Source organism: Anser cygnoides, chromosome 8, assembly GCF_040182565.1.
Source record: "Anser cygnoides isolate HZ-2024a breed goose chromosome 8, Taihu_goose_T2T_genome, whole genome shotgun sequence".
NCBI classification, from domain to species: domain Eukaryota; kingdom Metazoa; phylum Chordata; class Aves; order Anseriformes; family Anatidae; genus Anser; species Anser cygnoides.
Window position 1 is genome coordinate 26,893,470 of NC_089880.1, and position 20,239 is coordinate 26,913,708.

At 48.4% G+C, this 20,239-nt stretch overlaps 2 protein-coding genes across 6 annotated transcripts in view; one reads left to right on the forward strand and one right to left on the reverse strand.

Annotated features, from left to right (window-relative positions):
* FAF1 (Fas associated factor 1) overlaps window positions 1–11,996 on the reverse strand; it is a 164,917-nt gene extending 152,921 nt beyond the window's left edge. Inside the window, exons 1-3 of one of the 4 annotated variants that reach the window (XM_048061903.2) lie at window positions 11,857–11,996; window positions 11,725–11,769; window positions 9,736–9,854 (exon numbers count right to left, since the gene is read on the reverse strand). Coding sequence is in view for 1 of the 4 variants with exons in the window: in XM_048061900.2 (XP_047917857.1) it covers window positions 8,381–8,425 (45 nt within the window). In the remaining 3 variants the exon portion in view is untranslated. Of the gene's footprint in view, window positions 1–8,380; window positions 8,685–9,735; window positions 10,684–11,724; window positions 11,770–11,851 lie in introns of those variants that run through there. The other 3 variants (XM_048061902.2, XM_067001861.1, XM_048061900.2) reach the window with 3 other exon arrangements.
* Window positions 11,997–13,648: 1,652 nt separating this feature from the next.
* Window positions 13,649–19,072, forward strand: CDKN2C (cyclin dependent kinase inhibitor 2C). Of its 2 annotated transcripts, none has more exons than XM_013176160.3 (2): window positions 13,649–13,780; window positions 17,282–19,072. In XM_013176160.3, exons 1-2 carry the CDS (start codon window positions 13,652–13,654, stop codon window positions 17,651–17,653), a joined length of 501 nt encoding a protein of 166 aa, XP_013031614.2. In that variant the 5' UTR covers window positions 13,649–13,651; the 3' UTR covers window positions 17,654–19,072. The 2 variants fall into 2 exon arrangements, with proteins under 2 accessions (XP_013031614.2, XP_047917825.1); XM_048061868.2 differs by lacking the exon at window positions 13,649–13,780 and adding an exon at window positions 14,237–17,202.
* Window positions 19,073–20,239: the final 1,167 nt, after the last annotated feature.

Here is a 20,239-nt window from a genome sequence, read left to right on the forward strand (position 1 = left end):
AAAAATCAGTACCCGTTAATTAGTGCTCTGGACTACTAAACCCGGCTGTCTTTTCTGAGGACTAAAGACAGCCTCCATTCTCTTCAACTACCATCCAACTACAAAATGCTTTAGTTTGGATTATCACAAGTTTTCTGTGCTTGCTTAATCTGCAAAAGCATCTCAGTGAAGGTGAAAAGTCCAAGATTTCCTGACTCACAATAATTTTGCTCTTACAGCGTATTGTCCATTAGCACATAAGAAAATAAAACAGGTAAACAGGGGGCAGACAAACACTCTGGGTTACTGGATAGTTGCAATCGTCTCCTTTTTCCTCCTTGCCTCAAAAGGAACAGAACCTCAAAAGCAACTAAAGAATAAATAAAACCCATTTTCTAGATAAACACAAAGAAAGAACACTAACTCCTATATATATATTGGAGTCAGTGTTCTTACAGTTAGTGTGTGTGTATATATATATATATATATATAAAGATGCTTTAGGAATGGACAGATTTGTCAAACCTGGCAATGGTATCCAAAATAGGAAAATAGAAGAACATTCAAATCCTAGCAAAGCACATGTCATACTACAATGCAAGCCAACAAAGACCATGAAAAAAACATTTCTCTAAAGACAAAAAAATTACATAAGCTTTTAAAAGCATCAGGGCAGGGAAGACTGCCAGCAGGTCACTGGGACCAAAGGATGAAGATACTAAAGTATGCAAGGAAGGTAAGGACATATTGGAAAAGCTAAATGAATTCTGTCTGCTCATATTCACTAAAGAGAAACCTGGGGACCATCCTGCAACAAAGCTTCTCTTTACAGAGAACTCTCACTCTGAAGCATCAGCAGAGACATACAGAACAAATGGCCAAGACCAGAAGACAGTCTCCAAAATTTTAAAGTAACTTACGAAGACGTATTTATTTATAGCAGACTCGTCTTTTAAGTTAGCCAGCTTTAAATGCTAAATCAACCCTCCATTCCTAAAGTGTGGACATCAGATTTTTGGTGAATTTTATTAGGGGGGGAAACCAGAAAGGGTTAAGATTTTTACTGCTCAGACAACTTTGCCTTCTGTGGCACGAGGAACAGTAGAGACTCCAGTAAAGTATGCAGAATAGAATTTGTGTATACATGAATATATATAATGACATACCAAGGAAAAGCGAACACAGCTTCTATAAAGCAAACTCACGTATCATAAAACTGCTCAGAGGTCTCCAAAGAATTCAGTCAGTTGAAGAACTCAACGCTAACTCAAACTGACACAGTTTATTTCCAGAAGTCTTATAGCAAATTCCATCATCAAGCTCTTAAATTGCTGACTTTCAGAAACGAGGATGGACTAAATCCATTCAAATCCTGTTTCTTACAGCTCTTTCCTACGGATCAGCCACCAGCCACCGCTGCAGATAAGACATTCGGCAAGCTGGGTCTTCGATCCGAGCTGATACGGCACCTTTGATATTTGCTCACACAAACAACCTGACCTTTAAAGAAAAAAATAGAGATGACTCAGTTTCAGAGTTCTTGTCATTACAAATTGTTTCCTGCAATAGGTAAAATGTGAAACCAATACAAAATACCTCTGAGGGGCTGCTGTACCCTGTTCTGGTTTCAAAACGTCTTAAGAACTTCAGTTTTATTGAAGTACCTTTTGAAAGCGTACCTACTCCCATGGAACAAAGACCTGCTTAACCAGTTAGACATAGAGGACCAGTATAGGACTGCTTTGATAGACCAAATAACATCTAATCCATACATTAGGGCCTTAGTTTCCTCTTTGAGTTGTTTTTAACAATTGCGTATTATCTAGTCAACTCTAAAAAATGGGCTTAATTAGTAGCTATCAATCCAGCCAGTAAGCATGTCATTTCCTTTCATCCTAATGACGAGGGACAAATAAAATGTTAGGTGTTTACCTAGGCTGCTTCTAGTTCCTACAGCAGTTAAAAGAAAGGACTCACCTAATGGCTGCCCCACAAACGCACAAACACAGCCACTTACTAGAAAAATAGGAAATTCTAACCAAAAATGCCATAGAGTTCCTTTAATGAACTATTAACTCCTGTTCCTAGGAGGAAAAGGCATGAAAACCAGGCGTGCAATGGTAGCTGAACCATGAGAACTGACCAAAGAGAGGGGGAAATGTTATTTTTTCAGACTTTCCACTCCAATGCGATACTCTTAAGATAGGAGATTCTACACCCCCTTCCACACAAAAACATCAGCTCAACAGACGTGTTTACTGTAAGTGATCCTTGTGTACCGAGAAATACTAGGCACACATTTTATTTTCTATTTGCCAAATAACTCTCATTCTCTTTCAATGAAAGCACTAAGAATAGATATAATTGATAATTTCCTTATATCTCCTATTAGTTGTCATGGCATTTGAAAAAGGATCCTACAGCTATCACCTCTCGATCTGTTTCAGTGACCTACTAACCCAAATACCTACATGAATAGGCTGATGGAAACAGTGACATGACTACTATGATGTGAACTCTTTTCAAGGTAATTGAATGAAAAGAACTGCATAAACCTCTTTCTAAAGATGAATCAGTGCTCCAGTGGTAAATTATTTAGGTTCTTACAGCTAGGCTGTAATGTACACAAATCATAGTATCCTCTTTCCTCTCCATAAATGTCAGAGAGTATTTCTAATTAAATATCTGTCCTCGTGTAAGAGAGATCAGCAGGCTCTTCCGTGAACAGCTATCGGTGGAAAAATCTGAGTTATTGTGTTTCTAAATGGACATCAGTATTACTCCCATTTCTTATTTGTGGCTCTGGAATCCACTTCACCTCCTGTTTAAAGGCCAGAGAGCTGACAAGGAAATCAAACTAGGAACAAAGCTTTGGGCTTACGGCTGATTCTAGAAGCATCTAAAGAAATTAAACTGTCGAATCTTCAGAAACACACAAAAAATGAATTAATACAAGCAATGGCCTTGAATGCAGACAATGACAATCAAACTAACCAAACTAAAATGCAGTAAACACGCAGCACGCTTTCATCATGTCTCTTGACCCTAAGGCCACGTAGAGCAAACAAAACCAATTGTGTTGCAAACGAAGAGGTCCAACTACCGGTTCCAATGCTGCTACTGACTCTGTAATGCACAAAATTATAAGAGATGACAAAAAACAGTAAAGATTAAATGAAATAGTAATGAAGATGTAAAACATGAGGCATCACAGGTATAAATTTCAATATGCTATGGTGTCCTAAGGTTTACTCAAGAATAAAATTAAAATTTCACAATTTCCCTAAGAAATAAAAGAAAACTACCCCATTTTAAAATTTATCTAATGATATACTAGCCTACATCCACAAAAAACAGTCAGGTGAAGCAGTGCTGAGCATCGTGGCACCTAACTATCAGAAACTCACGCTTTTACCTGAAGATACTCAGTATGAGGGGAGGAAGAAACAAAGCTGCCTCTCCCAAACCCCCATTTCTGACCTACACGGGACTGCCTTTCCTTCCAGCTTCCACGGAGAGCTGCAGAGCTCAGTCCAGCGGCCATGCTCTGGAAGTGTTTGCTGCATACAGTTCTCCAGAGGCCACACAAAAACATGAATCCTGGTAGGTTTTGTGAGCGAGAGGGTGAGGTTTTAAGCTCAGACAGATCTGAGCGCACACAAAACCAGACACCTGGGTGCCATGGTAGCCTTCCTGATGTTTGTTGGTCTTGGAGGTCTGCATTTTTGTAAGTTTGAGGACAACTTCCCAAATATTTCAACTTGGACTGGATTCCTCTTCAGCACCTATCATTTGTTGAGGAGCTTGTTCCAAGTGAGTTTCCAAACATTTCACGTAAGACATCAACGAAATCTAGAATAGTCCTTTCTGCTCCAGTGCCTTCATGACAAAACACCACCACCTTTTCTTTTAGAAAACAATTATAAGGACATCAACTTTGCTACGGGCTCAAAACCCCTTAGGGGATAGCTTCCCCTTACAGCGAGTGGTTGAAATGCTCTTTCCAGTCCCAGCATAGGTCACAGTCCAGGGCAAGAATCGAATGTCCTGACTTGAAGCTGTTCTTGCACCCACCTGCCTTCTTCACCCATCAAATTTTCATGCTGACATTAACTACCAAGTAACAGAAAGCAAAACTCCCTCAGCACCCTCAAAAAAAATGAATTCACCCATCAGTTCTGCACATTTACCATTAGATAGTGAAAACTGTGTGTGTAACACAGATAATCTGAACCAGGGCCAAAGCAAATTGATGTTTTTCATAACCACACAAAAAAGAACCTTCACAAAGATATCCTGTCAGTTATTTAACAGCACTGTGTTAACTTCCAAGTGATAAAGATTCTGCAGTTTCTTTAGCTTGACCATTCCAGAAGGAAATGAGTAGCTTGAATTACGGTTAAATCTTAAAAGTACATAAATAATATATAGGAAAATAAAACCCCACAGGCTGATCTATCAATGTAACAACCAATTTGATAACTTAAAACATGGATTATCTTCCATGCTTTCTCACCTTTCTGGCAACGATTTTCTTCCTTCCCAATTCCCCCTTGCTCCTCCCACAAACCCCTGTTTTTATGAAGAAAAAATGACACAAAGGTGAATCTTGAAAAAAATATCTTTATGTATATACATGTGTGTGAATCATACCAAAGCACTCTATTGCCTGGCATGCTTTTTTTAAGTTAATTTTAAAAAGAAAAATATCACAACTGTTTCATGATGAATAGAGATGGAAGACAGAAGAAGAACACTATTAAATACCTGTTGTTATATACTGGTTGTTAAATACCAGTGAAAGCAAGGAATTTTGAGTTTTACCATTCCACACCAAAGTCGTCCAACCCAGACCAATCTTGAACCACTTATTTACTCGGACAATGAAAAACGCTAATCCTTCAGCCCACTCTACATTTAGGACTTTTTTTGAGGACCACCACATGGTATGACTCAAGTGGTCCTATACATGGATATAATTCACCCAGACAAAAAGATATTTTTGTTACCTTTAGCCCCCGTCCTAAGGGAAGCTGTCAAAACTAAAATTCAGGTGCAAGTACACCTAAGTGTCTACATCTGACACTCCTGCCAATACTAAAAAGTTGGGTTTTTTTTTCATTCCTGAACAGTTCAACTGCACCAATTTAACTAAGTTCAGTGCAACTGAAGTTTGCAACTGAGCTCACAATTGCAACTGAAGTTGCAATGTTTCTTCCTTCTTTATAATGAAAAGTGGACTAACACACTGCGGGGAGCAATTCTCTTCGAACCCCAAACCTCATAGATTATGAATACATTTGTATCACTTGACTACCTGGGTATCCGAATGGAGACAAAAGAACATTTTGCAATCAGAAACAACAAATGGAAGAACAGAGATATAGGGAATATAATTTCTCCCTCTTTTTTATTTCTCACAGAATTTGAGGTATGCTGCAGCATCTCTCTTTTACCAATTCAAACGCAGTTACCTTTTCAAAGAATACAAGCACTAGCTGTCGATTTTTTTTGTTTCTTCCTACTGTGGAATTTTTCCTACATGCCAATGACACTTTGTGGAGAAATTCTGAATTGCATTTACTAAGACAACCAAAACTTGTTTGTCTGTTTAACTCCACTACGTAGCTAGTTCCACTGAAAACCAATCAGATTACACATGTATAATCTTTCCTAAGTGAGGACCTGAGACGGAAAAGTTAGACAGGTTGCTTACACAGCCTATGTGCATGTACACATGCCTTGTACTCTCCAGGTCGCATGAAGTAATCTTATTTAAAAAAAAGAGTGAAAAAAAAATAATTATAAACCATACAGAACAGGCTTAAGTTTTTTAAGACACATTAAGAAAAAATATTTTGGTAGATCACCTATGGCGTTTTACCCTGTAGTTAAGGTCTTCTGTAAAATTATTCAATGTATGTGTATATGTAGAAACGCTTTTAAAGTATTTAAGTATTTAAATACACTCTCTAGTATCTCAGAAGTAACCTGTTACAGCGACCTGAGTTAAATGGGAAAAAAAATGCAATACAAGATCCTGCTCTAGCTGACACTAATGGAAGCATCCCTAATGATTTTGAAAGATATAAAATAAGCCCATGAATGCTTGCCAAAAGCATCAAACATTAGTATAATTATTACTTCATTGAAAAAAAATTTATGGGGAGGGACACGCCTTTCATGCCTTAAAGTTCAAAGCCCACTGCTCTATCCCTCCTAAAAGAAACTTGGGACAGGTGAGTGTGAAACGTAGATGACGTTTCCCTCCCAGTTTCACTCAGCAAAGATCAGCTGCACAAAACCAGATAAAATTGTTTTTAAAGTTTTCAACATATACACCATTCTTCAACACGATACCTCACACAAATATAGATGATGGCAATATAACTCTGATAAATATATTTATTAAAAGGTACAGAAAATACAAAAGACAGAATCATGAAGAAATACTTTGCACATTTTATTTTCCATTTTAAAATTGTAGGGAATGAGTCGTAAATTCCATCATGTATTTAAAATACCCCAAATCCTTCACCATTTTTAACAGCTTTAACATATGTGGCCTAATAACGACTGACATTATCCTTTACTAATCTAAAGGCTTAGAGCATGACAATTGACGTTCAGTATTTCAAAGTCCGGGAGAAGCTTGAGAATTACAAAAAAAATAAAGTGAAACAGAAAAAGCTGATGGCAGAAATAAGAGGAAAAGTAAAGGGGGAAAGGAAAAAAAGTGAGGTTTCTTTATCTTGTTTTTTACAGAAGCATTGTTATACAGTAAAGTACTTCCTGGGTGTCGGGCGCATTATGTCATCCTCAATCTACAAACGATTTCTGCAACTCCACTGCCACTCTGAAGGCTTGCAATAATACTTACTTGTCTTCATGGTACCAGACACTGCAGTTGCTCCTATACCTTTATTAACTGGTTTCAAAATCCAAGCAGAAAAATGCTGCAGAATTGCAAAATAACATCGCCACTGAAAACTTGGAAAGGAGATACAGATTGAAAACCCTATTTAGAAGTCTTATTAAATTTACCAGCCACTAACTGAATCATTGTCTTGGCTTCCAGAACGCAAACCTGTTCTAGCTAGTAACGTGGGATTCCACAGAAGTCTGTCTCCACTAGTACGGATGCAGAAACGGGGTCCCAGTCTCCTTTTATGCAAGGTATTAGTACTGGAAGAACTATGAAATCCCATCCTTAAAATAGGGATGTTACTCCTTACACACACAAAAATATCTCCAAGCACAGCAAAATAAAGGACAACTACAGAAACAGTCACTAAATGTTTAAATAAGTGAGTGTAATGTATTCAGGTACCAGAAGTGAAAGCATTCCCCTGTTATCAACTGGGAAACTGGGAACTCCGCATGTTACGTCAGGAAGATATCAGATACCTTTCGCAAAAGAGGAATTATGTAATGTACACTACGGTCACACCACCTGTAATTCCAAAGAAACATCCTTGTTAAACACGCGTGCACACAGAGTGAGGGGTAACTTTTCTTTTTTCTTTTAAAAACTGAACAAGCTGGTTTCCCAGCTGACAGCTGAGAGACGCTTCTTTAAAAAGCGGTACGTACAGACATCAGTTTTAGAACGTGGCCCAAGAATGGAGCCACAACAGACCAATCACTGGTCAAAGCTTAAAGAAGATATATTGACTGAGAAACAATATTAAAAAGATATTCAGATATAAGCTGATATCCTTACAAGCCGCTTTTGGCTCTCCCCACCATTACAAATTCAGGTATCTTCCATTTGTTTGCTTACTTGTTCTTGGAGATAAAAAAAATATCGAAGACAGGCAATATTAAGAAGCGATATAGTGAAGAGATCGACCAGGCCTCTGAACAAACGTCAGCCATCACTTAGAGAAAGACTTAGAAAAATACGATTTAGGGCTTTGAAGTTAAATTACCCCCCACTTTGCGGGGAAGGAGGAAGGTAAGAGACAACTTGTGGGGGCATACTCTTTCTGCCTAAGAAAAGAGGGCGTCGCGTGGACTGGGGAGGGGAGACGTCTCCACCATCGCAGCAGCCGCAGGCCGGGAGCTGAGCTGCTGCGCTGAGGGCTGCGCCTCCCCGGCAGGTGACTCACCCCGGCACTGACAGGGCCGGCGGGGCGAGGAGCCGGGCGGCCTGCCCGCACCTTCCCGCAGCGAGCTGCCACACAGCCGGCGGGCTGGGGGAGAGAGGGAAGGAGCGGAGCAAAAAAAAAAAAAAATAAAAAAAATAATAAAGCTTTTTGTTCAGAGAACAGACGTTTAGGGGAGACATTTTGTTCGCCGCCCCTTCCCCGCCGAGCCCGAAGCAGCGGCGAGGAGGGGCCGCGGAGGAAGGAGAAAGCCACCACCGGCGAGCCCCGGGCCGGGCGGCGAGGGCGCCTACCTGGAAGTCCGCCAGGATCATCTCGCGGTCCGTGTTGGACGCCATGGCGGCCGCCTGCTGCCCGGCTCCCTCCGCGCACCGGGGGCTCGGGGCTAGGGGCTCATGGGGGCGCCGCTCGGGATCCCGCCGCGGCCCCGGGCCTGGGAGGAGGAGGAGGAGGAGGAGGAGAAGAAGAGGAGGAGGAGAGGGAGGGAGGAAGGCAGCGGTGCCTCGCTCAGCGGCCGGCCCGCACCGCGGCGGCGGCGGCAGGAGGAGGAGGAGGAGGAGGAGGCAGCAGCGGCGCCCCCCCCCCGCCCGCCCCGCGCCTGTCGCACACTTTGCCTGTCATCGAGGTCGCAAAGCGGGCGCTTTGCGGCCGCCACGTGACCGCGCTCCTGTCAAGCGCTCTGCGAGGGGAGGGGGAAGGAGGAGGGGGAGGAGGGAGGGAGGGAGGGAGGAGGAGGGGGGAGGGAGGAGGCGGCGCCTTCCCGGCCTCACGCGCGCGGCCGCCGCTGCTGCTGCGCGGCCCCGCTGAGGGAGGCGGGCGCGGGAGCGCGCGCGGGGAGCCCGGCCCGGCCCGGCCGTCCCTAGGCCCCTGCGGAGGGCCCGGCCCGGCCCGCCGGGGCTGAGCCGTCCCCTCAGAGCCGCCGGGGGGGGGGTGAGGGGGCGGGCGGCGGCCCCGCGGGGGGAGCCGGGGGGGCTGCGCCGCCGCCTGCGGCCTAACGGGGCCCTGCGAGCCCGGGGCGCCCGAGCGGCCCTCAGGGGTCCCCGAGGCGGCCGGTCCGCGCCTCGCCCCGCGAGGTGCCCCGCGTGCCGCGCCCGGCTCCTGAAGGGGCGCGGATGGGGCTGCAGGAACGGTTTTCCGCAGCCTGGTGCCGTGCAGCCACCCCCCGAGCCCTGGCGTTAAACACCGAGACGCCTTCGGGCACCGATGTGCTAATTGTCCAAAGTTTGCTAATTGCCCCAAATTTCCTGATTGTCCCAACCCGTATCGCCCAGCACACGGGTGTCGCGGCCACCCCAGGTCACACGTACCTCAAGCCCTCTCCTACTAGTGAAAACTAGCAGAGCTACACTGTGGTGATACTGTCTTAGAATGAAGATATTTGCCCAGTTTGAGGAATCACAGTTCTTTATTTAATTGTTTTGTTTTTTTTTTTTTTTTTCTGTTCGCATCGGTGAGAGCCCTTACACACGAGTTTTTCGGTCTGCGTGCTTGCTGCTGACTAAATAAAAGGGAGAGCTGAGGGGGAAAGGACGGCACCGCCGCGAGTCTCGGCAGAACCCACCAGGGAAGAGGAGCGGGACTCAGGGAGGAAGAGCAAGCGAACACCGCATGCAAGCCCCGTGCAGCGAATGCAGATGTTTCACCGTACCTGCAGGACTGTCCGTCTTCCCAGGAGGAGCTCCTCTAGGTGAGGAATTGTTTAAAGCCTGTCGGTGAGCGCTGCTGGGGACCGGCATCTTCAGGACGCATTCGGTGTCTTTCTTGCTGCTGCATAACCACGCAGAATTTCAAGGTGGATTAAAGCCCTACTAAAACGCCACTTACGATGTAAAGCCAGAGTATCAGATAAGTTAAATATTATATTTTATCGTGTTCCTGCTTCAGTTTATGTTGGCAAGGTTTCCCAAAAGTTTTTTTTTTCTTTTTTATTACTCGTCGGTGTTAGCTTAACAATTCGAGCTCCCCACCGCCGAATATAGGGATGATAAAATAATTGCCTTCACACCTGCTTTTGTTCAGTTTGATGTTACATACAGTTCTGTAATAGGTACAAGGTATGGTGCAATGCCAGTGACAGCCAAGGCTAAATTACAAACAAATCCACCCACACATTATTAGAGAGTAACTATAATAAAGGCTGAAAAGCAAGTTTTAGAAATTGGATTAAAGCCAGTTAATTCCTGGCTTGGATTTAAGCTATAGGTGTGCTGTCAAGATAAGTTACACAGTGTTCACATCTATTACGGTAATATTTTAAATATGATATCTATATTAGATCACAACAGGAAGGATTTGATCCAGAGTTTGAAGAAAAGGTGAAAAGCTCAACATGTCCCGCATCACAGGAAGTTCACGTGAAAGTCACAATGAAAGTTTCTATTCTTCTCACAGCTCCTCGCTCTGCTCAGCCCTACGGCTGTTCCTCCAGCGAGTGTCAGGCTGCTTACAGGGGGACACTCGGTGAGTTTAGGCACTGCGGTGACAAAGTCGCCTTCCAGAAGGTGTTTTTGCTGCCCATCGGGGCAGCTCTTTCTGTTTTACAGGGAGTATCTTTACCACCGTCGAAAGGAAATGATTATGATGAACACGCTTCTTTCTGCAAAGGTTTTTGAAAGGCTTTTGAAGCCCCCACCGTGGAGGAGGTTTGACGGCATTTTCTGGCTGGGCAATTTTACTTGCAGAAGGCCTGCAGCATCCCAGCTACAGTTTACTTAATTGTTTTTGCTGTGTGACGTGATTACCAGGAGATGGGGGCTTTCTTTTTAACCATAAATCAAAAGAATTAGTAGAAGACTCTTGTAAGACCCGCAGGTCCGATTCTGCAGTAAATCAGCAATAGGTAACACCACCAAAACTAGGAATTTTAGGCACCGATTAGTCAAGAGATAAGTCTATTAACAGCCGCCTGACTGCAAACTCTAAGTTTTGCATATTGATTCCTTCTTCGTGCAGAAAAACAATTAATATATAGATGTTGTTTATACGCATATATTTCTGGAGTTATCTTTAAGGAAAAAATATAATTCATATCTTTGTTTACAAACCTATTTGCGCTATTACTTGTGACCGAGAATTATCGTGATAAGGCCCTTAAAAACGCTCTATTTTTCCCCTTTTTGTGGGAGTGCGGCCGGGGGCCAGCTGACACTCGGAGCACAGCTGGTTTCCCTGCTTCGCCTGGAGGCAGCTCGCTACTTTTCACCTTCCTATTCTCGCAAGCAAGAGCGGCCCGGGGAATCGGCGCAGGAAAATCGCGAAGCGGCAAGCAACCGAAGGTTAAAGCGGAGCCAGAGGCACAAATAATCGCTGCTGTGACCCCCCCCGTCACCGCCGGGCTGCCGGCAGAGCCCCGGGGAGCGGCCGATGCCTCCAGCGGGGCGATAATCGCGACTCAGGCCCTGGACGCGCGCCGTCCCCGCGGGCTGTCAGCGGCCGGCCGAGCCCAGTGCCACGCAGCAGTTGCCACATGCAGTTGTGGAAGCTGTCACGGAGCCCCCCCCCGCCCCGGGCTGCCTCACGCGTGTTCGCCTCCCCGTCTACTTGGCCGCGGTGCCCCCGCGGAGCGCAGCCAGGCGGATCGCCTCCGCGGCGGCTCGGCTCCGCGTGCTCGCCAGGGAGCCGCGCCGCTGCCTCTTACCTCTCGCGGGGTTAACTCGTGCAGGCTTCAGCCTCCCGGGGCTCCCTGAAACTCAAAGCAATTCAGCAATTAAAGCAGCGCAAGACACAAAACGCCGCTGGCCGGGACGGCACCGACAGCTCCGCACCGTACCCTCGCCGCTCCGTCCCCTTCTGAAGGCGCACAGGGTCCCCCCGCGTCTCCTCGGCGGCCGTGCGCGTCTCCCCCTCAAAATGGCACTTTCGAATCAATCAAGAGCACCGAAAACGCTCCTCGGGCGCCGAGACAACTTGACATTGACCCTCCTCCATCCTCGACCTTGGCTGCGGGGACAAGACCCCGGGGGTCGCTGCCGGGGGGAGGGGGGGGGGGGCTCCGAGCGGGGCCGTGCCCGCGGGCAGGTGGCGGCGGGAGGCAGCGCGGCGCCTCCCGGGGCCGAACCCCCCCCCCCCCCCCGTGTATTTATTTCTCTTCTCCCCCCTCCCCGGGTTTCCGTCCCCCTAGGCCTCAGCGGTGCTGCCACAAGCGACCTGCCCGCTATGGCCGCTCGGGGCCGGGAACGGCGGCGGGGCCGCGGCCGGGGCCGGGCGAGGGGCGGGCGGTGCTGGCTGCAGGCCTTCCTGCCCGGCCGGCCGCATCTCCGCAGCGCCTCCTTAAATCTCTGCCGTTAAAATGTGGGCGGGTGTTTCAACTCAAAAAGCGCTCAAATTTTTTTTCTTTTCAAAAAAAGCTGATGAGGTTAAAAAAAAAAAAAGGGGGGGGGGGAGGAAAAAAAAAAAAAGAGAGAGAGAGAGAGAGGGGGGAGAGAGAGAGAGAGAGAGAAACCGGCTTGGTGTCCGTAGGAAACAGAAGTAGCGATTGTTTGCGCTTAAAAAAGGGGGAGCGCGGAGCCGCGGGAGGAGGCAGCGAGCGCGGAGCGGCAAGTGCAGCGAGCGGCCGGGCAGCCCGCGGCGGAGCGGCGGCTGTCACCGGGAGCCGCGGCCGGGAGGCGGCACCGCGGGGCCGGGGAGGCGGCGGCGGGCACCGGGACGCTGCCACCGGCGCCGCCGCTGCCCCCCCCGCCGGCTCCCCCGGGAGCTCCGGGCCGGACAGCGGCCGCAGCACCAGCAGCAGCACCAGCACCACCACCAGCAGCAGCACCACCAGCAGCAGCACCACCAGCAGCAGCAGCAGCAGCAGCAGCACCGAGAGCGGCGACGGCTCCGCTCCGCCGCTCCCCCGCGCCCTGAGCCCGGCAGCCGCCGCCGCCCCGCTGGATGCTCCGCAGCCGCCGCCGCCGAGGGCGGCCGCCGCCGGCCGGGATCGCGCCCGCCCGCTGCGCCGAGGCTCGGCGAGGCCGCGGCTCTGAGGCTGCGGCGGGGAGCGAGAGCGGCGAGGGAAGGGAGCGAGCCCCGCGGCCGGAGCCCGGCCCGCCCCGGGGGCCGCTCGGACTCGGACTGCGCCCTCCTGCTCGGCCCCGAGCGGAGGCGGCCGTGGGGATGCCAGGGGGGCTGCCGAGAGGGAGAGGACGAGCACTGCCAGAGAAGACTTTTCCTCGGAGCTGGTGCTGCTAAGTCTCAGATCCCGACCGTGAACAGGGTGGGTTGCTTTCTTCTTCCAAGATCTCAGGTCTGAGTGAGTCGCCAGTGCACGCGTATATATGTTACGTCTAACATATATGATATATTGCCTAGCTCTTAATAGATTTCCCCCCGAAAACGGCCAAAGTCTTTAATATGAGTTACTCTATATGTGGAAGCAAAGAAATCTTCTTTCAAGTGGAGCTGCAGTTTTGCTGAATAATCACGTGTGAGTTAGGGGCGGGCTCTTGGCAAGGAGTTTTTTTACGAGTATTTACTACAAGGTCTACTCCAGAAGATTAACCATCCCAATCCTTCTGTCAGTCTCCGATGCCATGCCTGGTTAAAAAAAAATCTCATCTTTTTCCGATCGTCAGTCACCCTAAAGAATGGCCGAGCCTTCTGGGAACGAGCTGGCGTCCGCGGCTGCCAAGGGGGACCTAGTGCAACTTACTAATTTGTTGCAAAAGAATGTAAACGTCAATGCACAAAATGGATTTGGGAGGACTGCGCTGCAGGTTGGTATCCAGAGAGGGAGAAAAATATTTCATCACTGCTACCTACGTGACCCGGGTTTCCAAAAAGACAACGTTTTAAACAGGCTGGTGGACGAAATTCGAGTGTTTTTAAAACTAGTTGGATGCCATATTCTAAAACTTTAGTGGCTCCAACTCCCTAAAATGACGTACTTGAAATAAAACTGGTCAAAACCATTAGTTCAGTCGGGGATCACCCTCAATGTCAAACGGGCTGCAAGTTTAATAGTATTTTGTAACTTCGTGGGGAGGAGGAAGAGAATGAAAGAGATGAGATGAAAAGAAATCATCTTAGGTGAGCAGGATTTCAGAGCAGGTCTGTAAACACATATGTGCTATGATTTGAAGCTTAGAATCCTTTCCCCCCCCCCCCCCCCCCTCCCCTGCAGTGTGCTTTTAAAACATGACTTTTCTCGATTCTGGGATCTGCTGTAGATGGTACTTTTCCTTTATACGCTGTTTGTGACGAATGACCTTTCTCGTTTGGAAGCATGCTGCACAGAACCGAGTACCTTAGATGTACATTAACAGCGAGCCGTACGAGTTGCAGTTCCATGTGAATCACTCGCCTTTTCATTCATAATTAAGCCTTAAAAATCTGAATTTTCAGATCGGGTAGCAAGGCAGTGGTTCCAGCTCTTTCGTTTCTGATCGTATAGGGTGCTGTGTCCTAATTTTTAAGCGTGGAGCTGTGCAGGCAGGATTTGGATCTCATCCAACTGCTAACTATTGGAGCTGATGAAAGGTTTTTTTTCTTTTAATATTATCAGATAATGATGGCGAAAAAGGTAGAATCCGTAGCAAATAGCCAAAGGGGTGATTTATAAATCAGGGGAAAATGTGTGGTTATTTCTGCTTGAGGTGAGGCAGTGAGACGTGGAAGCAGAGCTATAGGTCTTTTTAATTTCACACGTCTGAAAAATCGTTTGTTACCTCCTTTGCCCCCCTCCCCCGAAACCACGATAATCATTTCTGAATTTTTGCTTTTTTTTAAAAAAAAAAAAAGCACACGGCTTGCGCACGAACCCGGGATATTTACAGCTTTTTGGCTTAGCATCAACGTGCTAGATTTCGAAAACAAGCACCCCTTGCTGAAAAGCACCGACCACCCTCGGTGGGCGATTTTCGCGCGGGCTCGGGGGCCGTGGGATTGCCGTGGGGCCGCTGTCACCCGGCCGGGGGACGGGGCGGCCGCCTGCAGCCACTTTTTAGGGAATGAGGGGACCGAAAGGAGCAACTTGCAGAGAGCAGCTCCTCGGAGAAAGCAGGAAACTTTTAGCCTGATGCTTTATCCTCAGGGCGAGGGCTGAAAACCGATTTGCGCCACGGTGGTGTCTTTTGCTAAAAGGGGCGACGGGTCCGGCTCCCAGCCCGAGGGGCTGTTTTCCCCACAGGCAGGGCACCCGCCTGTATCAAACGGGCATCCGTGCCCCAACAGAGCTCCTCGGTGCAGCTCGCTCGTAACTGAGCTAATGAACCACAACAAAAAATCAAAACAGGAGAATCTGTCTACTTATTTTCAATATGTATCATCCTGAAATGTGCTGTGGGTGCGTGACCACGCTCGAAAGAGTTCTCTGTCAATGCAGCCTCCAAAATTGAGATAATCTCTCAATAATCTCTCTCTCAATTAAAACGGGGAGGCTGCTTAATATTAATACCAGCGAAAATATATATATTCTTCCGGATTTATGTTTAATTAAACATAAAACCCAGCTTGTCTTCCCCTGTACTTTTTATTTCTGATGAAGTGTACCTATGCAGGCCTCAAATACATGTCCTGCCCTTATGGTCTCCGCAGAATTATGCATTTGCTGCTCTCTCCTTCTCTGCCTCTCTCCCCAGAAGTGAAACTTTGCAAAATTAGGGGCATTTGCAGTGCAGCTGTAGCCCTCGCCCAAACGGCATCACCTTTTTTATGGTTTTCTCCCCCCCGCATCTCTAAACGAAGCCTCCGGTCCCCTAGCCTGCCTTCCTCGAACATACAAAACTCCCACTTGAACCAAATACATGTTTTGAATCCACAAATAACACAGCCTGGGCCCTCGAAAAGGGACTAAAATGTCCCGATTTTACCAGAGAAAGAGAGATCACAATGCTCTTGTTTTCTTTTGCATCTTTTCCATCTCTGTTCAGAAGTGAAAGAAGTGGCACAAGAAGTGCACGGAGCATTGTGGCACAGATAAATGTCCTTCCCTCAATCCCTTTCTGCCTTATCTGCAGCTCTGCTCTTCTCTGGAGATAAAATAAATATACCGGGCTATTTTACACTCCAAAAGCTGCAGAAATTATATTGATTATAGGTTGTGTTTTTTTTTTTTCTTAAAAAGCCGGATGCATATTTTTCACCAGGAGAGGTTTTTAGCAAATGTCTTGTAGAAATTGTACATTATGCTAAATCTAATGCACTCTATTATTCATTTGTGCTGATAAATTTTTTTTGCAAGATTTTCAAATAATTTCTAAGAAAATAATGAAGGTATTTTTTTTCGAATTTGCCACTTGCAGTAAGACTAATTACAAGAACAGGAAAATATTGCCTATAGGTTGGAGAGTATACACTGCCATGTTAATTTTTGAGAGTCTTTGAGAAAACAAAAAAATGAGGAATTTGGGGGAAATCGGTGCAAGCTGTTAAGCCCCAAATAAGAGAAATTTGCTTGCTAATTATAATAGTTTTATGATGCAATCAGGAAAATTTAAAGAAACATTTTTTTTTTTCCCTGAGAGGAACAGTCAAAAAAAACGATTATTGTTTTTTAAAATAGGAGTTTTTTAACAACATAATATAGCCATGATTTACTGATAATAAAATTATGGAAGCATAATATAATACAGTGGTTTTAGGAGAAAATTGGTGGAACTTTGAAACATTCCTTTTAACTTCTCCTTTTTGGGTGACATTATGAGAGTCAAATATTGGGGAGAAAAAATTCTTTAAGCATTTATTTTTCTTAGCAGACAGAACTATGGCACAGGACAAATATTTGCTTTATGATAATACACAGACAATGTAAACACCTGAGAGCTTATAAAAACACATGCTACATTTTCTATCGCTGAGGTAAAATATCTGTTCCTCGGAGACCCTGCATTTGATGTTTAACAGCATCAGACAATAATGCAAAGGTGTCTCAATGCTCGTGCAAATAAAAGCGAGCCATACTTAATTTTGGCATGTTAAAAAACCGAGATAACCTGCTGAAAAAGAAGTCTCTGCATCCCCCTTCCCCTCTGCCTGCTCCGGGCATTAATCTCTGTGAGCCAGAAAGCTCTTGCCACCCAGATGATAACATCTTTCGTAATATTACTGAGGTCAGGGTGGGGAAAAAAAATAAAAATAGATGTTGTGGCGCGCCGTTAGTCGTGTAGCAGGGCTGTTTTCAGGAGCGCCACAGACGGAGGTGAGGGCTGAGGGGCTGGGGCAGGCTGCAGCAGGGGGGCAGCTCCCCGAGGTGTTCACCTCTCCTTTTTCTCCCCCAGGTAATGAAACTCGGCAATCCCGAAATCGCCCGGCGGTTGCTCATGAGCGGTGCGAACCCCGATCTGAAAGACAGTACCGGCTTCGCCGTAATTCACGACGTAGCCAGAGCGGGTTTTCTGGACACTTTGCAGACTCTGCTGGAGTTTAAAGCCGACGTTAACATCGAGGATGCCGAGGGCAACCTGCCCCTGCACCTGGCCGCGCAGGAGGGCCACGTGCCGGTGGTGGAGTTCCTGCTGAAGAGCACGGCCAGCAAGGTGGGCCACCAGAACAAGCGGGGCGACACCGCCTACGACGTGGCCAAGCTGTACAAGCGCAGCGCCGTGCTCCGGCTGCTGGAGGGCGGCCGCCCCCCCGCCGCCACCGAGTGAGGGGGGCCCGCCGGACGCTGAGCCCGCCGGCCTCCTTCCCCCTTCTCCTCCCCCCCCCCCCCCGCCTTTTAATAACGTCGGGTCCCACCTGCCTTCTAGTTTGGCTTTTTTTTTTTTTTTTTTTGGATAGCGCAAAGCCGGAGAAATTGCCGAGGTGGGTTTTTCTTTTTTCTTTTTTTTTTTTTTTTTTAGAGGATGCAAATGGTCGAAATCCGCCCCGCCGGCAATTTCTGCCACCTCCCCGTGTATATGTCGGTCACTCCTATCTATGTAGCTTCCCACTAGCGGCTTCTCCCAATTTACCTTAGCTCATTATTAATCCAAAAGCCACTTGGTCACCTGCTTCTCGGCGTGCTAAGGGAGCCAAGGGGCACCGGGCCCTCTTGCACCCCTCCGGGCTCCGCAGCCCCGGGGGGAGCCGAGATTTGGGGATCACACCTCCGAGCGGGCCGGGGGTGTCGCTTGGCAGCTGGGGGGGCTGCCTGCAGCTCGCCCTTACCAGGAGCTTGTAGGGCTTGTAGGGCGCTGACGTCCCCAACGTAGATGCCACTTCTCCCCTCTGTGTATTTAAACTCGCACCGAGCTGCTTTCCAGTTTAGTTACCAGAAACAACCTGAGCGGCGTTTTTCATTGCCAGAGGTTTCAAAGAGTTCAGCTTAGCGCTTCGTGTTCACTGTGCACTGGAGAATGCAGTTTTTCTAGCTTCAAACCAGCAGATAACCGTTGTCAGAGCAAAGAGTATCAGCAGGCTGTAATGCGACAAGTTTTCTGGTCACCTAATAAGCTGAGCGCAGTCTAGATGCTCCTAAGAAACGATTGCTTTCCACCAGCTATTCTGTTTTGTCTGGGAAAAAAAGTAAATAACAATGGTAGACGCCTCTCACAAAACATGAATATTTGAATACGGTGAAATTGAGGAAGCAACACGTTTGGTCTTTGTAGAGTTATATTATCCCTTGTACCTAAAAAACAATTTAACCCTTGAAAATGTTCCCTTGCAATGTAGTTGAGTGTATTCACAAGACCAAACCTCATTTCCCTCTCCGGCTGCAAGGGGAGCTGAGGATGCTCCGCGCCTCGCCGGGGGAGTGTAGCAGGAAACTTAACGTTGGTATGGAGGTGCTCGACAGACAGGCAGCTGAAAGCGCTTTATTTTGGATAATCTAATTTTTAATGGCACAGAATAGTTTTTACATCAACGTAAAATTAATAGATAGCTACAAAACAGCACTTAAAAGAGGAGGGAGCGTACGTTAGTTTGCGTTTTCTCTCTTAAAAAAAATATTTTAGCCCCCCGGAATCTATCACTGTTGTTTTTAAGTAAAAAAAAAATATATTTTCCTGAAAGTGTCCGCGCCGTTGCCATACTCTGTGTCACGCTGCTGTGTTTTGTGATTAAAAACCTCTGCGAAACGTAAAGCTCTGCGCGCGTTCCTTGTTACCTCTGCCGGCCGGGGCCGTGCGGGCAGGGCCGTGCCCCGCACCGCTCCCGGCGCCCCGCAGCCCCCCGCAGCCCCCGCTCGCAGCCGGAGGCCAGCACCGGGCGGCGAGGGGCCCCCGCCCGGCTTCTCCTTCACCTCCGCCATGGGAGAAGCCCATCCGAGACCCGTCCCGAGCTCCGCCAGCCTCTCGTTTACGCCGTGCCCAAGTTTTACCGGTGGCTGGAGGAAACAACCGGCTTCCCGAGAAAAAAAAACCTCCCCGCCTAGGCAGAAGTAGCGGCTTTTATTGCGTGCCAGAAGGTCCCGTTTAAAGCAGGGCTGCTTTACATCCCGGGCAAGCCTATGGCTCCGGCGGGTGAGTCACGGCCACGCTGCGCCCGGTTTAAAGGTAAGCAGCCAGCAGCCTGCTGCCTGGGAGCGGCTCCGTTTGTGGGCAGCGGCACCCTGCAGGCGGGCCCGGGGTCTGCCCCGGGACCCCCCCGGGGCCGTCCCCACAGAGCCCGGCTCTGCAAAGCGGCGGGGGCTGCGGGAACGCCGGCGCCGAGTTACCGGGAGATGCGAAAAGGCAGCGCGGGAGGAGGAACGAAATGTTACCGAGAGCTTTACTCGGGGCGGAAAACAACAGAAAGGCGACTTTCCCCGGCAGGAGCAGAGCCCAGGAACGTGGAGCACCCGGCGCAGCACCCAGCCGGGCTGCCCGAGGCGCCACAACCCCGGCGGGCACCCAGCGGGCGGGCGGCGGGGGGGGGGGGGGGGCACCGCCGGGCACCGGCCCCGATCGGAGCTGAGCGGGACACAAAGGTGGGCAGGGAGCCCCGTGCCCTGCTCGGGGCTGCGGGGACGAGCGCTCGGCCTTCGCTTCCCGGGGACCCCGGGGGGGACGCCGCAGTCCCCCCCGAGCGGGGCAGGTCCCGAGGGATGCTGGCGGCAGCGCTCGGTCCCTGGGGGCGGGCGAGGCGCGGGGACGCCGGGGGTGGGGAGGGAAGGGGGGCGAGGCGCGGGGACACCGGGGTGCCCCCGGCTCCGCGGCCAGCCCCGGGCACGGCGGGGGAGCGGCGCGGCGAGGAGCCAGCTCCGCAGCAAGCGGCGCTGCGCGGCTCCCGGGCGGAAAGGGTTAAAGCGGCCGCAAAAAAAAAAAAGCCGC

Bases quoted from the DNA above. Each gene is read 5' to 3' on its own strand.
- CDKN2C (XM_013176160.3), top strand. From the start codon at position 13,652: ATGGCCGAGCCTTCTGGGAACGAGCTGGCGTCCGCGGCTGCCAAGGGG. The intron at 13,781-17,281 runs GTTGGTATCCAG...TTTCTCCCCCAG, and splicing joins TTGGGAGGACTGCGCTGCAG to GTAATGAAACTCGGCAATCC.